The 17,477-nt window shown below is 43.1% G+C and overlaps 1 protein-coding gene across 1 annotated transcript in view; it reads right to left on the bottom strand.

Annotated features, from left to right (window-relative positions):
• ATG2A (autophagy related 2A) overlaps positions 1-17,477 on the bottom strand; it is a 2,120,972-nt gene that overhangs the window by 1,841,382 nt on the left and 262,113 nt on the right. The window contains exon 5 of the mRNA XM_086939522.1: positions 1,673-1,835. Within this exon, the coding sequence (XP_086795648.1) occupies positions 1,673-1,835 (163 nt within the window). The remainder of the gene's footprint in view (positions 1-1,672; positions 1,836-17,477) is intronic.

Below are 17,477 nucleotides of genomic sequence, written 5' to 3' on the forward strand. Positions count from 1 at the left end.
TATGCAGCAGATGACAGATTATGCGGCAAATCCATAAGTGTGCAAAAAATGCTAGGGCCGCAGAACCACATCATTACAGTGGCTTTGGTTATGAATGAGTTGGTCATTGCTATTTCAAGTGTAGTTCCACAAAGGTATAGCTGGTTTCCTATACTCCTCTCTGCAAAGCAAGGCCCTGTTTAAAGAGTCTGCTCATTTCAGGGTCTCTGCTGAACCAGAACTTGTACACAGATGCAGGTGTGAGGTGCCCCCTGAATGGGCTGTCAGCACAAATCAGACGTAAAGCAGCTGGGCTGCACTTTTTCCAAGGCCGAGGAAACTGCAGTAAAATATCCAATTTTTCAAAGAAATTCCAGCGCTCGCACCAGAGCTCAAAACAAGTCTTGCGGCCAAACAAAGCAATCCAGCAGCCATTAGCGCCGTTAAATGGCCGGGCAGAGGAACGCGACGAACGCGTCCCCACCCAGTCTGCGAACTTCAGCGAATTCGGTGAAAGAAATAGACAGTAAGGTTGAAGGGTGGACTGATTCAAATATGAAGGAAAATAACGAGAGGAATTAAAGAATTCGAGGTAAAAGGAAATTGGAGGTAAAAGAAACTTCGAGTAAAGGGAAAAAAAAGAAAGAAGGATATGAAAAGAAAAAAGAAAAATGCAGAGAAAGGCAGCCATATCAAGCTAAGTATGGAAAATGTAATAAAAAACAAGAAAGAAATGAAAGGGGGTGGGTAAGTGTAGAAGTAGAAAGAAAAAAATCAAGGAAAAACCAAACGGTCTGACCTAGGCAAGGTGGTGTGACAGGAAACAAGGACTGGGCGAGAAGGGAGGGGGGGGAATGCCAGCAGGAAGGGAGGGAGTGGCAATTGGTGAGCACTTTCGCGGCCGCTTTGATTTTCTCAGTGGCCACGAGGCTCACTGAGAACATCAAAGCGGCCGCGAAATTGCTCCCAAAGGCTGCAGGCAGACAAATGGTGCGCGCGCCCGGCACACATGCACTGTACGCGATCCGCCTGCATACTTTGGGAGCACTTTTTAAAGTCCCTACTTAATTATCGCAAAGCATCGCCTACGCGATGGCTATAGCAAGACCTAATAAAGCACACCAAGTAACCACACAGTAAAAGGTCCAGTCCTCATGGGAGGTAACAACAAGAGACAGGGAGGTAACTAAGGAAGGGCTAATAAGCCTCTTGACAAATCAAAGCCCCCACATTTACAAAGAACAGTCACAAAAGTAAATACAAAATAGGGGCGGAGAGTGGATGCAGCTCAAAAACAAGCATTAAAAATGCAATACGTCTCGCCTTTGATTAAGTTAAAGCTATTTGCTTTGCTAATGGTATTGTAAGCAAAGTAAATGGCTTTAACTTAATGAAAGGCGAGACCTATCACATTTTTAATGCTTGTTCTCAACATGCTCCACTGAAGTAGACACCACATACAAGGAGAGGTGGACATTTCACTAATCACTAGTTTTTTTACCAGTAAGTGCACATGAGCTTAATGGTCTCATGTAGATCCTTTGAATATCAATCCACTTCTCTATTCAGGACACACTACAAAGTCAGTTAATCACATTGCATAAATACATTGATCCTGGCTTAATATTTAAAGCTCATTTAAGGCTGGTCTAACTTGATATATAGTTCACACTGCGATGGTTTCCACTGCTACCTGAGGAATAGGAGATGTTGGAGTTTTGTTCGCTGAAAATTCTTCATAGTGTATAAGGACTCCGCTCAGCTGCAGGATTTTATGGACGAAGGCAGGAAGCTGATGAATATCCACAGGAATCGCCTGGCTTGGGTCTTTTACTGCCTCATCACAGTAATCTAATCTGAAAGCCAAATACAAGAAAGTCATTGGCTATTTTAGGCGCCTTAAAGCCTAATAGTGATTGAAAAATTATGTGTTCTGGGTTAGATGTAATGAACATAAACCTTTTCCTCTTTCATCGTCGTAATTCAAATACAGAAAATTAAACTCCGTGTGAGATGAGCAATACAACCAAATTGTCCCATTACTCGGTGCAGTAGCAGCAGCAGACTTTAGAAGCACAATAGTTTATCTACGACTGAAAGGAACGACTTGTATATTAGCAATCCAACATTAAGGGAAGCAATCAGACCCTGTAATCTAGCCAACATCAAATCAATTGGAGCTCAGTATCTAATTTAGAGCATAGAATATCCACTCACAGCAACTCAACCCAAAACGTTTTAAGCTCATCAAGGCACTCAATAAATTGGACGCCGGCAGTGTAACCAGCCAAAATCTAATAGATAGCAATCCAGCTAAGCACAATACACTCAATCCGCTCTCTGGGTCGGAATCAAAACACGCACAGGGCTTGTTGTAGCTGTCGGGGAAAAACAAATTACAAGGACTCGGAGACCTGTAAATGCAGTTATCCAGCATTATCTTTCATAGATTTACATGCTTGAATCAGTTCCCATCAACGCGAGAGGTATGTTTTAGAAGCAGACGTTTAACAATATGTTTATTTAATATTTATAGTCTATATCAATATTTGAATGTAGAACAAACCTCGTAACTTTGAAAGAAAAAACTGTGAGAAAAGGAAGAGGAAAGAAAAACGTTTTGCCATTTAATCAAAATATTTTCAAAAGGTTAAGAAACACAGTATATAAATCAATAAAGGCTAGCTAGTTTAAGGGAAATATTAGGGAGACTCAGGTACGTCAGCAGTGACAATATGTGGAAAAAACACTGTTTTCCTTTGAAAGCCCTCACCCACCGACCTAGTCGGTGGCATGCTTCATCATCGGGCCCACCACAGTGGCACCGAATGTGCCCCGGGTGTGCTTCAACGCCAGGTGACTGCGGAGCTGGTATTTTGCTGAGTGTGCAGTGAAGGGGTTGAGAAAAAGGATAACATGTCGGAGACAACCAGCACGCCAAATGAGACAGGCTTGAGAATGAAGTCCACCTTCACCCCTCCACCGGGTAGCATCCCGGTCGAAATCCTGACGTTCGAACAGGCAGTCTACACCGATATACAAAACCTTCAACAAAAGGACACCTTCAACAACCTATCCAGCAAAGATAGAAGTACCATCCAACGCCTACAAAATGAGCCCACACTGGTGATCAAACCAGCTGATAAAGGGGGAGGAATAGTCCTGATGAATAAAACAGACTACGACCTCGAATGTAAGAGGCTCCTCAGTGACACAAGGAACTACAAACGCCTCACCAAAGACCCGACTGAACAACTTCAAGTCACCATCAACCAACTGGTCACCAACGCTAAAGACAACGAACACATCTCTAAACAAGAGGCGGACTACCTTTGTCCCAAAGAAATAAAGACCCCTTACTTCTATACGGTCCCCAAGATACATAAAGGTATCTCTCCACCACCCGGGAGACCCATCGTATCGGGGATCAAGTCACTCCTAGAGCCCCTATCTCGGTTCTGTGATTTCTTCCTAAACCCACTCGTCCAAAAGACCCCCTCTTACATAAAAGACACCAAACACCTTCTTAGTGTGATTCAAGAAATTGACTTTGACCCCACCACAGAACTCATGGCAGGACTAGACATAGAAAGCCTATACACTAGCCTACCACAGGACGCTACACTCCAAGTGTTACATGATGTCCTAATGACAAGCCCTTGGGAATACAACACCCCCCGTAGCTTCATCTTAGACTGCGCGGCTCTGGCTCTCAAAGAGAACTATTTTGAATATGAAGGCACGCACTACTTACAGACGAATGGAACGTCTATGGGCAGTGTTTTTGCCCCTAGTGTGGCAGGATTGTACGTGGCCCACTTTGAAGACACTCACGTACAACAACCCACCAACCCTTTCTCTGCCAACATACGAATGTGGCGTCGGTATATCGACGATATACTCTTAATCTGGAAAGGAAACCAAGAATCACTGGACAGCTTCATGCTCTGGGTCAACCAACTGGACCCCTACTTACGCTTCACATGCACCAGCAGTACCACTGAACTACCCTTCCTGGACCTGAACATCAAACCTGAGAATGGGAAGCTTACCACCACCACCTACTACAAACCCACAGCAAGGAATTCACTGCTAAGGTTTGACAGTTTTCACCCTCGACACCTGAGGGAAAACTTGCCCTATGGGCAGTTTCTGCGTATCAGGCGCAATTGCAGTAACATCAAGGACTATAAACAACAGTCCAATGACCTGGTACACAAACTCAGGGACCGTGGTTACCCCACCAGGATAATAAATCAAACCCGCAAAAGAGCAAGGAATCAAAACCGAGAAGCCCTCCTGGAAAACTACGACAAACCTGAGGAAGAACCAGTCCTTACCTGTGTAACAACGTACAACACAGCATCGAACCAAATTTCCAACATTATACAACGGAATTGGAAAATTATCAACTCAGGCACCAGACAATGGGAAAAACCACGCATTGCTTACAAAAGAGCCACCAACCTAAGAGACCAACTAGTCAATACCAGGCCACGCACGACCAATCAGAACAGAGACAACACAATTGTTAATGCATGGGGCCTGCCCAAGATCACCGGACACCAACCCTGTAACAACTGCAGCGTATGCCACCTTACATCTCCGTCTAAAACCCTCAATCTGGAACCTGGCAAAACCTGGACGCAGCGAAATTTCACTAACTGCAACTCTACCAACCTAGTCTACCTGATAACTTGCAGATGCGGCCTGAGATACATTGGCATGACCACTCGCAAGGTACGCACAAGAATGACTGAACACAGGAGTACAATAAGATGTGGGAAAAATATCAGTAAACTCACAGATCACTTCCTGACCCACAACCACACACCAAATGACTTCTCCTGGACTGTCATTGAGAAATTTGACAATGCCAAAGATGAAAGATTCCTCCTACAAAAAGAGCAGCGTTGGATTTACCGCCTAGCCACACACATCCATGGCCTGAACGATGCCATTCCATGGAATAGCCTAACAGTATAACCATAACATGCCCACTAATACAGCTTGGGCTGTGAGCCAATGAAAACCTCCCCGGTCCAACTCAGTAGCACCTGGCACTTCATGTGAGCCACTCCCTATGGCTCAAAACTGGTGCCCCTGCCCCCTTGCATGAGCGCCCTCCCTGACCCTCTCTCTCCAACTAGTGATCCCTTTCTCTACTTAGTACTTCCTAAGCATGATGGGTATTACCCATTCTCCACACAGTGGCCCAATACTTCGTTTATTATGACCCTCTGGCTAGCGCATAGTCAGCGCTACACACACCTGTTCACTTACAGGCTGTTCACATTGCCCAGCGCTCGCGTTGCCATTACACGCGCCAGGGCCCAATACTTCGTTTATCATGACTCTCTGGCTAGCGCATATTCAGCGCTACTCAAACCTGTTCTCTTACAGGCTGTTCACATTGCCCAGCGTTCGCGTTGTCAGCGCTCACTCGGCGATGCACCACGCATGCGCATTAGAGACCCGTTTCCTGCGCATGCGCATTGACGCGCTCTTGCTTCCGCGCATGCGCGAGCCCACACGCTGCTTCCCTGCACATGTGAAGATGGTCGCAGCATGACATGGCGATCTACGCGCATACCGCCCTCTCTTTCTACTCTAACCAGGTGAAATAGATTACGATAAGAGCATAAAAAGACACACAATGCGGCCCATTCACTGCATTCCGGGCGCCGCGGATGGACGAATAGGTCCCAGGAGGAACCAGACCGAACTACTCGTGAGTAACCCTCTAATCCTGCAAATGGGGTAAGCACTTTCTCTCCCTACAGGTTAGAAAGCCTTGTATGTCTCATTTTTATCCCTACAGGGTCTCTTTCTCTGCCAGGCGACCCATGAGGCTTTTTACATTGAAATAACAGAGTGAGGACCTAGTACCATTACTTTCCTGTACCTCACCTTGTGATTTCGTTTTTAGCCCACCACCCCTCACTAACGGTTCAATATACCCTCACAAGCTCTATGGAGTCCCCATGAGCTCACCATAGCCGCATATAGGTCGAACACCACCTTATAAGCCGGCCAAAAATGGTTCTTTTACTTAATGCAACCCTAACATGACTCTTCCTTGTACGTCTTGTCTTTGTCCTATGTGTTCTGTGTAGAAAAGCTTGAGGGAATCCCCCTCTAACAGTTACAGCGCCTTAGCGTGCGCGACACATAGAGAAAATAACAACACTCACTTAATATAGTTTATTATAATTTGCACTTTTCACCCTCTTTTGGTCCTGAGGAAAGCCAGCTTACAACAAAAGGCACTGGCTGAAACATGTAGACCACACTGGACGCTGGAGGTCATTGTAACTCTCCCTTAAAACGTCCTATTGCCTTTTTAATCTGCTAACAGAGGCCCAGTTTATTAAATATTGCTAAACCCTCGGGTGCTGGGACCTCCTGGATAGCATTTTAATTTCTCACCTTCACACCCCTTCACTGCACACTCAGCAAAATACCAGCTCCACAGTCACCTGGCGTTGAAGCACACCCGGGGCACATTCGGTGCCACTGTGGTGGGCCCGATGATGAAGCATGCCACCGACTAGGTCGGTGGGTGAGGGCTTTCAAAGGAAAACAGTGTTTTTTCCACATATTGTCACTGCTGACGTACCTGAGTCTCCCTAATATTTCCCTTAAACTAGCTAGCCTTTATTGATTTATATATATAAACTGGGGATACAGGCTAGCTTATCTAGTCCTCTCTCTCTTGTTGATCTGTATAAGAAACACAGTAAACAATCTAAATGAGCTTTGCATTTTGGCACGCATACAAGACATTTCCAAAGCTTCCATATCATTGTTTGCTTTTGCCAGGAGTCAAGGTTTTAGATGTTTACTATTCAAAGCCTCCATACTTTTATAACAAGCACTGGCATAGCCATTGTCTCTCTGCAATGGTAGTGCCTAATTAGAGCAATGCTAGAAGCAGTTTATTATTTACAATACTTTAGTTTATTTACCCTGTAAAATGTATTCGTTGCATAAAGCGCTGAGGATTGGTGTCATTTCATTTATGAAAAGCGCTTTTATATTCCGAGAAATACGTTTATGGCATGGACTACTATGACGCCTACTTTGAAGTGAATAGCTTCAAAGCCAACTACTTCTGATTCTTATCGGACTAATTTATGTAATTATATATCATTATAATTTTGGATGCATTTTATTAAAAGTCGATATATGAAATTTAAGGTCTGTTAGACATTTTCATTCTGAAGCTGCATTATTCCCTTAGCTCAGTACAATGGACCTTTACATTTTCTAAATGCTGCCTTCTGTGTACAAAAAATGCAACATCTTTCGATTTGAGGACATTCTTTTAGAGTTCACTGTTTTTAGATGCATCTAACACATTCACAATATTTAAATCGGACCATCAACGTGTCGTCCTGCATACGTGCAGTGCATCACATTATTTGCCCAAACATGAACATTAAAAATGATTTTACCAATTGGTAACAACTACCCCTTCCCCCACCCCCTCCCTCCTCGGTTCTGTAGCAACATGTACATTGTGAGAAGTTGGCCTGATGTATAATGTCCACAATTCTGTGGGCACCCTGTATCAGTCCAAACAATTCCTTATGGTGGTGGTTGTAAAGTCAACCTTATAAACAAGCTATCCTAGGGGTAGCATGGACTAAGCAGTCTTAGGCTAAACTCAAGAGGGCATGTGAAGCCAGCTGTTTTACCATATGCAATCCTGCAATATCAAATGAAAGGACACCACACAAGTTATATATTATAAAAATATATGTATTTATTACTAGAATAATCCTCTGTACTCGTTATGAGTGCAGAGGCACATGCGTTTAAACAAAAGCACAGTTAAACATTCAAAAGTTGCACGATTTTGGATAGGCCCGGTGGCCACTCAAACCATATACTAAAATAGTGGTATAAGTACCACCTCTCAAACAATGGTAAGGCCTAGGGCGTTGTGAATTGCTGTGACTACTCGGGACTAGCAGAGATTAAGTCGGGAGAGGCCCGCGGGACACGGGTGCAGTGCCTAAAGCACAAGCATATGCCAATGCAAAGTCAATGGCGCGTAAAAGTTATCGAGTTACTGTTTTGAAAGTCTTCCGACTGGAATAGAATTACCACACTTTAAACTAGGACACTAGAGGTGTAACCCACTACAGGGGCACCGGTGTTAGATCGTTACCTCACCCACAGGAAACGGGTGCATAGGTGCCAAACTGTGTCGGGTTTCGTCGTGGAGATCTATGGAGACTGGAGATGAAGATGCTGTAGGCGGCCAGGAGAGAAGAGTCCGGTTGGACCCAAGGGTGGATCGAAGATGTAGAGTACCTGAAAGCAGAGGGGACAGAGTCTGGGTCACCAGCCAGTGACCAGGATGGAACCAGGAAGGAACCAGGCGATGTCGGGCGCTATCAGGTGGTTGTCGTGAAGCTTGACTCCGCTGCCACGTGGACTCTGGGGCATCAACGATGACCAGAAGTGGAGCACAAGCTGTCCCACGTGTTGGCTTCCGGATCGGAGCTAACAGGCCTTGGCAAATGCAAATCACGCAGGATTCGAAGATCGCTTCTTACTCGGACCAGCAAGGTCAGAGCGGTGGCTCCTTTTCAGGGGAGCGAGGGCCAGTCTGGAGCAACCAGACTAGATGTGTAAATTGTAAGGTTCGTCGGTTCTGGGGCCACTAGCCAACGGGCAAGCGACCAGACCAACGCGTCGAGCAGGAAAATGCAAAAGGGCCCCACGCAGCACTCGATGAGTGTGGAGGGGAGATCTTCGGTGCACAAGCTGCTCCGGGCTGGGGCTTCTCAAACCCCAATGCACAGCTTCGAGGTTGCCTCGGGAGCTGCATGGTCAGCACTTTGCAGTCTTTTCAAGATGGCCGGCTCCACGCTTCATGTCGCCTCCACGGGTCTCAGATTCGCACGGACTGTGGATCGGGCTGTTAGAAGTCAGGGAAGCTGGGTCTTGTCGATCTCGGTCGCTCGAGTTCCGACGGGAACTGCAACAAAGCAAACCGTTGGGCGCTGGATGGTGCCTGTTTGCACAGGGTGGTCACTCCTTGACCACAAGGGAGATTCTTCAGTCTTCCACGTCGAGTGGGATGTCGAAGGGTCCAGAGTTCTGTATCAAAGTTTCGATCAGGATAATCTAATGCTCCTGGGCACAGCTCCTACCTTTATTCCAAATTAAGGGGCTGGATTACCTGCTAGGTCCCTCCTATGGGTGGAACCCAGGAAGGGGGTGGTTACACCCCTTTCCCTTTGTCCAGTTTCTAGCCAGAGCTGGGACTGGAGTGTCCCAGCACCGGTTTGAACTGGACTATGCATGGGAAGCCTTGTGCTCCCCAGGCAGTGTCTAGTTTCATTCAACCCTCCCTGCTACAATCCACTATCTCCTGTCTGGGGTGGTGTAACACCTCCCTGTGACAGGATACCAATTGTCCAGGCCTCCCCTGCCGGAGTTTCGGTCAGCAGCAGGCGGCCAGACTCGTGTCTGTGGCAGCAGCATCCATTTTGTGATGCTGGGGCTTTGGTTAGATTTAACCGCGTTTAAGCAAAGTAACATGTCTTCTACCTCTAGAAGGGTGGAATGCTATCCCCGTCGCCAGGACTGGCGAGGGGGTAGTATTCCAAAGCGTATGACACCTTACACAACACGTTTCGATAAAGCCAAACCAAAGTTAGCAAGTAACCGCGAGGATTATAATGCACTTAAGAGTATATGGTATGGCAATATCCCAGAACAGCCAAGGGAGTTTGTGGTACTGAAAAATTCTGGACCCGACCATGGTGTGGTACCGAAGCTCTACCCTCGTGCAGAAAATATCATCATACCATGACGATTTTGGTATTGGCAGACCGGTAATGATTAGGACATTATTACTGTGCATTTGCGTCACGATTGAGTGACGGGAACGCCCCTAAATCGTGCTTCCTGTCTTGAAGCCTTGGGTTCCATGCTGTGAGCGGCATCCATCTTGTGATTGCCCTTACATAGTCAATTGACCAAGGCTGAATTCGAGCTGAAAGGACACATACACCTTTCCTGACTCCTCTGTGACCTGGGCAAGCTGACTCCACTGCCTCAAGCCAAACCTGTTCAGGCAGTCCCCAACCCACTGGCCGAGCGAGATTAGTATCAAGGCACAACATACCACAAGCCTTTCATCGCACACAAACCATGTCTAATCTTACACACACCTGTCTCTGTTTCTCTCTTTATGATCTGCTTTACGATGGGGAGGTGCCCGTTTTTATTAGGGGTCCGTCGATATCTGATGGAAACACTGGACCTTGCCGGATAGTTAATTATATACTGGACAAACTGAAGTATAGACTTGTCATCATAACTTTGCTTCCTCTTTGTGTTGGAAATATGTGAATTATTTACTGTAAAGCAAAGAATGTGTGCCTAGGGCATAATTATTTGTATAAAAGGTCTGTGTGGAGGCCATGCAGGCAGACTACCTCATTCAGTTGCTTTAAATGTGACTGGGCGACGTAGCCTCACAATTAAATTGAAATAAAGATGTCTTTTCATATTTCAGATTCTCTGTTGATTCCTTTGCTGCTTATGAATGAAGTACCTATTGGTAAGACCCCTGAGAAGAAGTATGATGATTTTCAGTATGATGGTTTTTAGGTACTTCAGATGGCGCGACCAACGCGGGCCTCATCATGAAGTGATTATCTGGAGGAGTAATTTTGTCAGAGAACAGAAATCTGCTGGGGAAGGCAAGACAGAAATCTACTAAAAGAGGTACTCTGTGCACGGAGGTTCTGGGGGATTCTCTGTCTTTGCTGCCTAGTATATTTTTGATTTTTCTGACTTAGATCTCTCCAAAAGATGTCACTCCTGACTGAGGAACCCACTTTTTGGCGTAAGTGTTTTTTAACAAAAGAGACTGTTAGTGCAGTTAGAACTTGGCAGTTAGAATTTGGACAACTATTTGTTTGGTATAGCTTTGATAAGTTTGTATAGGTTTGTATATGCGAATTACAATTTGTGTAGGTGTATATGCGAATTGCAATTTGTGTAGGCAGGTAATGCCATTTGTTTTACTTGAAGTATAGGTGGGTCGCTCCCAGTCCTTTGTTTTTGCTTGGTTTGTATTTGAGGATTGCAAAAGCCCCTTGAAGTTTAAAGCTAGATTAGTGAGCTATAAGATGCCTGATCTTAGCAAATTTGGAGATTTGTGTTGGCCAACTTTGTATACGTTTGGATTTGCCGGCTTCCCCTAAAGGGAATATCTAAATAGGTTAGATATACAAACATATTTCTTCCTTGGTGATTTTGTATCCCCAGGGAATTAAAATATGACATAATACATAACAAGGATCCTTTGCTCTGTGCACTTTCATATGCAGAACAACTTTTGGTGTTCTGCCAGCTACAGCTAGTGAATTGAGTGTATTTTCGTTTTTCTGCACATACAGCTAGCGCTGTTTGGCTGCTTCTGTAGTTTTTTGGAAACACTATTGAGAAGTGTTTCTTGTAAATATGACTTACAGCTACTTGGTTTACGTACAGTCTGGACTGTCCTATTTTCGTCCTGAGTGTTGATTTGTGGGTTTAAACATGTGTTAAATGTGTGTTTAAAATGCGTGTTTAAATGTCTATTTTATTTGTGGGTTTTGTTGTAAATTGCGACAGCGCTATTTACAAGAAATGGTTAGAGCGCGCTGTATTGTGTGTCCTAAATGTTTTCAACACTTTCTGTTTATGTCTGAAATGAGCTCAATGTGTGTGGGTCAAATTTAATGGATATAAATAAGGCCCCAGACAAAAACGAAATTACATGTTTTTGCAAAAATAAATAAATTTACAGCATTTTCCCTTAAATGCACTGTGTTAGATGTTCACAGGCAAACCTTTTCAGCTGCAGTATATTTAATAAGAAGGTTCATTCAGCCAGCTCCTCTCTAGTTAAACACGGGTGGAATTTTGCATAACAGTTCTTTTAAGAAATCAGGCGCAGAAATATGACGCAGAAATGTGACGCGTTTTAAGTTAGGCATATGCGCTTAGGTTTGTGAGTTAATGCATCCAAAATGAGAGGCAAGGGATGTAGCCGGCTCTTATATGTAGAACAATCACAAAAAAGGAATAATTGGGTTTATTAAAAAAATAATTATTAATTATCAAAAATAATTATTAAAAATAAGTGCTACAAAAATCGTTTTCTAATATTTATATAGCTTAACACTCATACTATGACCTCCTAGCATTCAAATTTGATTTAAGTTATGTTGCATCACTAAAATGACAAGTATTCGTGTGTGTAATTTGCCCTTGACATTGGCGAAAACAAGGTCATTTTTATAAAGTATAAATTATTATTTTCAAATACCTGACTCATGGGTTATGTAATAGACATTCTAGTAATCCATATTATGCAAGAAAACTGTAGGATATTCATTTTTTAATGCCCAAAATGTAAAAGCCGATTTTGAGTAAATTCACTGTTTAAAAAGCATTTTGCTTTCATTCAGAGTACTATTTAAAGTGTCTCAGCCTTAAGCAAATGCATGCATTTAGGTTTTGATAAAGGTTGTGCCTTCTTATGATTCAGTGGGTTAATGTGCCAGTAAAAAGGCTTGTTTTAATATCAGGGCTGAAGGTTCTACCTTCAGCTAGGCCTACGGAAAGTTTGTTCATTTAAGACTGAAGTGTGTACCATAGGATTGCAACAAGCATTTACTTAAAAAAACAAAAAAACTGGTCTGTGTGTCTTTAGGTTTTGAGAAACATTAACAGTAAATGTAGTTTAATGATCTGGGTATAGAGATAATTTTGGCGCCTAAAAAAAAAAAGGAGAAATTATTTTTCAAATAGAGCCAACTATTTCAGGTTAGATAGAGCCTACTGGCTTTGTCAGCTTCACTGTGGCAGAGGCCGGGGCCCGGGAGAATTTGCAGAGGCTGGCTCGAGCCGCGCTCCTGAGATGTTATCTTTTAGTGTTCACTGTAAATAATGGAGAAGGCCGTCATGTTGACATTTGCGACCTCTTAATTAGGACTTTTCCTCTGAGGAATGCAGAATGACCTCTCTGCACGGGCTGCTAAGGGTGGGGTTTCTGGTTTCTCTGTAAGAACATCAATAAAATGAACAAACTTAATTTAAAGGGGAAATACATAGGGGTTTCTCTGAAGGTCCCAAAAATGTGTTAAATGCTTGCCAGAACTGATACATTGTGTCTCCACGCCAAGGAAAATAATGTTTGCTAGTTATGTTTATTTTACAGAAAACGGAGTGTTGCATCCAGTCTTAGATAAAAATAACATGCAGCCTTTTTCTCACAATTTTAAAGGCTACAGGCCTAGTTTAAAAAAAAAATGATGATTTGCTCATTAGGTATTTTTTTCAGTGCACATTATAGGTGCCACATTCATATGGAGTATCAGTGTAACAATTTCTTTTAGAACGGTAAGAATAAGGTGGTTTGATGTTGCGAAGTGCACTGACAAGAAAGTAACAGTTAAGTAATGTAAACTCATTTTTGTATATTACCATGGTTTTTTTGGTGTTGTGTATTTTTCTGCTTCTGCCAATAGATTATTCATGGATTGTTCTAAAGAAGAGAAGACACGTGAGTTTGGCTAATTGAAAAAAGATGTGTTTTTGCGTAATTTGGCCCTGTCATGAAATATTTTAGTTGGTCCTGTATGTTACAAGAAGAGACAGTATGTTTGACAGTAGACTCAAAACTGCGTTATGTTATACTGTCAAAAGGAGGGTACAGGCCCAAATATTGGGTTTTTGGCTGCAGGTTTAAAGTGCATAAAATACACATGCCATGGTGCTGCATTTTTGTATGTATTGTTTTATGTTGTTACTATTACAAGTTCTCCTGTGTTGTGAAGGGGTCCGTATGACGATACGTACCGTTGCACAATAGTTGGATGGATTTGGTATAATGATAAATTTCACAGATATGGTTTGCATACTGTGAGGAAGACAGGCAGCACTTTTACCAGTGCATGCCTAAATTTGGCTATATTGATATTGAAGAAAACTAAAATATAAAACAGGTTCAAAGTGTATCACCTGATGTCAGTCACTCACTGCACATCCCCTTAAAGGAATAGGCAGCCCTAAATTGTTATGTATCCTTGATTGGACCTAAGGATGGAATTATAGATCTGTGACTCAAGGTGACCTAATTTTTATATTGCTTTACGTAATGATGTTTTGTTTCCCAAATAGCATATGGCTTTGTCCCTTGAAAGGAAACTAGGTTTCATTTCTCTCTCCCTGAAGAAGGAACTGGAACATTAGCTAAGATTACTGTATATGGTGGAATTAGAATGTGTGTACCTTTGGTCTTGTGTGCATCCCCCGTGCTCTTGGTGCTGTGTCACATGCCTGAGGCACCCAAGCAAACTCTTGTTCTTGACCAATGTCGCATTATGCTTAGTTACTAGGGATTTTAATTGTGTCCTACTTCCATTTCCCCTTCTCCATATTCCTTTCACCAGTCAGCCCATTTATTATGGGTGTATTGTTTATGTGCACACTTCTAGACTGTAGTGATGTGTTAGGGACCCCCATGTTATGTAAAATGTTTTTCCAGACTGACTGTCAGGGTAGTGATAGGCTGGTTAACTGACTCAATATTATAGTAAGACAAGTTTTCCATCCCAATAGGAGATACCTTAAGTTTAAACTTTTGAACATGACAAATTTTCAGATGTGTTCTAATCATGCAAATCCCAGGACTTTCTAGTGCTTGTCCTTTGCCTGCATATTTGATCATTAGCCTTTGTATTGCATAGTGCACCTGATGCACATTTTTAAAGGGGACTTTTCTTCATGTCCTTGATAATCTGAATCATGTTATTTCTCTATTTGAGATGTTCTAGATAAGGAATTTAGGAACACCTAGGCTTAGTCATTGAGGGAACACATGTATTTACCCCATTAGACAATGCCACTGTGTGAGGAAATCCATTTGGATAGAATTCCTGTGTAGCTATTGATGACAGAGAATAATGAAAAGAACATAACTGAAGATGCTAAAGATACTGTTTTGCCCTTTTGCCTTTGCTCTTGTATTTTATGCCCATGGCATATCGTCACTCCCTTGCAGATTGCAGGCCACCTGCTTGCAGCCCCCTTGTTAAAACCCATGAATTGTTCTTGTGCTTGACTTGGAGGAAACTAACAATTGTGTTACCTTTCCTACATCACTAGGCCCTGCTGGATCTTCCAGAGTCAAAAGGAAGAGTGATTCCCTGCAGACCTGTGATCAACACTAAGCCCACTCCCCATCAGTGACCGCTACAGATTTCTTGGCTCTACAAATCCTGCAACAAGGAAGTCGCGAAGCTGGACAGCGATCATCAGCGCAACATCAGTGGTACCTCCAAAAGCAAGGCATCTGCTTAAAAGGCGTTGCAGAAAAAAGGAGGAGCCGGTTCCTTGTTTTCCACAGAATGAGAGTTTATTCATTTGGGCTCTGTACCTGTTATGTGCTGGAAACCTCTGTCAGTGTACATTCCCTTGAGCCCTTGGCCGAATTTTGGCCTCACCCACACCCTGTTTTGCTTTGCTCCAGAGGAGAGGCAGCGCACCCAAGGATCCACGTTTGGAAAAAAGGCACTACATTCTGGTGCCCATGAGAGAGCAGCTTGAGCGTCCTCTGACACTAAATGATGAGTGTTGGAGTCTGAAAGTGCTGCTGATCTTGCTGGGTTGTTTCTCAGTAGTGCTTGGATCTGCACGAGATGCTTTGTGCCCTTGATCAATGAAGAGCACATCACTTGTAGTGTCTGCCACAAAGAAGAGGCACTGGTCCATTGTTTTGAGACATTGAGACTTTCGAGTGAGCTGTGAGTGTTTTGCTTAGGAGGGCACTCCAACTAAACAGTATTGTTTTCTCATGAAAAAGCCTGAATTGAAGAGGCCCAACGCGAAGAAGACACTGAAAGCGGATTTGATGGACAATAGAAGCCTGCAAGGAGAGGCTTTGACGGACTCTGGGTATTTTCTGTGAGCTTGTATAGAATTGGAGTTTGGAAACTAATTTTTGCTGCTTTGCTGGCATTTGTTTTAAAGTACTATTCTGTTTAGTAAAAGCAGAATAAAGTCTCTCTGGGGAAGAGTATCCCTTTTCATCTGAGAGCATTGATCAGGAACGCCACTGTTTCACTTGAACATATAATAAATTACTGAAATGCATAGGAAGCTATATAAAATGTTATTAGATAATTCTAGGATTTGCTTCTGCTTAGGATTGTGGAAAATTATGATTTCATTCGTAATAGTGGTCACTACTTCCTCCCGTGGTCTATATGTTCTCAACAACGTGTTTTCTAGTGTTATTCTAAAATGACATTGTCTTTTATGGGTGGGATTGTTTTTGTTGCTACCCAATTGACATCTGTACCCACCTCCCGACCTATGTCTCTTCCTACTATTACATCTGTGCATTTGACTTTTGCTTTTCCTTTTCCTCTTGCTTTTTCTGAAATTGTATTATGGTTTTCTGTAAAATTTTTGATTGGTTACCATTTGCCAGTTGCAGGGTCACGTAGGAGTACCAACGGTTCAGTTTGTGACCTGAGTAGTGGCAGTAGGTCTGCAGGACTTGCAGTGTCCCTATGACCTGCTAATAATCACAGCTGAAGTACTCTATCAAGATTGCGTGAGCGACATTAGAAAATGGAGATTGTATTGAGGAATGACGATAAAAAGCAAGAGATGAAAAACCGAAATTATAGAATGTTGTTCCCTAAGTGTGGTATAGCTTTATCTATTTTAATACTTTTATGTATTCTATTAGTTACTATATTCTGGTTTGTTTCTCCTACACAATTGACGTCTGCACCAACTTCTCAACCTACTCTTTCTTTTTCTACTGTTTCTTCACATGAGTTTCATATTTTACCTGAACATAAATTGGTTAGGCCAGAGTTTACTGATAGTTCCTTTTGTACAGCTTCTACATCAACACAAGTTAGTAGTGAACATCACTAATTGTTAGGTGGGTGATCTTATACCACATACTACAGATAGAGGTATTACCTATTTGGTCCTGCCATATATGGCCTTTGTACTACTACGTGTGTAAGAAGACCTGTCCCGAGAGAGTTGCTAAGTAGTAAGATGATACTACAGCAACCCCTTGATGATCTGATAAGTATAGACCTAGATTCAGACTGACATGGGTTTAGGTTATTGCCTATATAAGGGCAAAAGGAGCGTCTGTGGTACTGAAAAATTCTGGACCCGACCATGGTGTGGTACCGAAGCTCTACCCTCGTGCAGAAAATATCATCATACCATGACGATTTTGGTATTGGCAGACCGGTAATGATTAGGACATTATTACTGTGCATTTGCGTCACGATTGACTGACGGGAACACCCCTAAATCGTGCTTCCTGTCTTGAAGCCTTGGGTTCCATATTGTGAGCGGCATCCATCTTGTGATTGCCCTTACATAGTCAATTGACCAAGGCTGAATTTGAGCTGAAAGGACACGTACACCTTTCCCGACTCCTC

The sequence above is a fragment of the Lissotriton vulgaris genome, chromosome 9 (assembly GCF_964263255.1).
Source record: "Lissotriton vulgaris chromosome 9, aLisVul1.2, whole genome shotgun sequence".
Lineage (NCBI taxonomy): Eukaryota > Metazoa > Chordata > Amphibia > Caudata > Salamandridae > Lissotriton > Lissotriton vulgaris.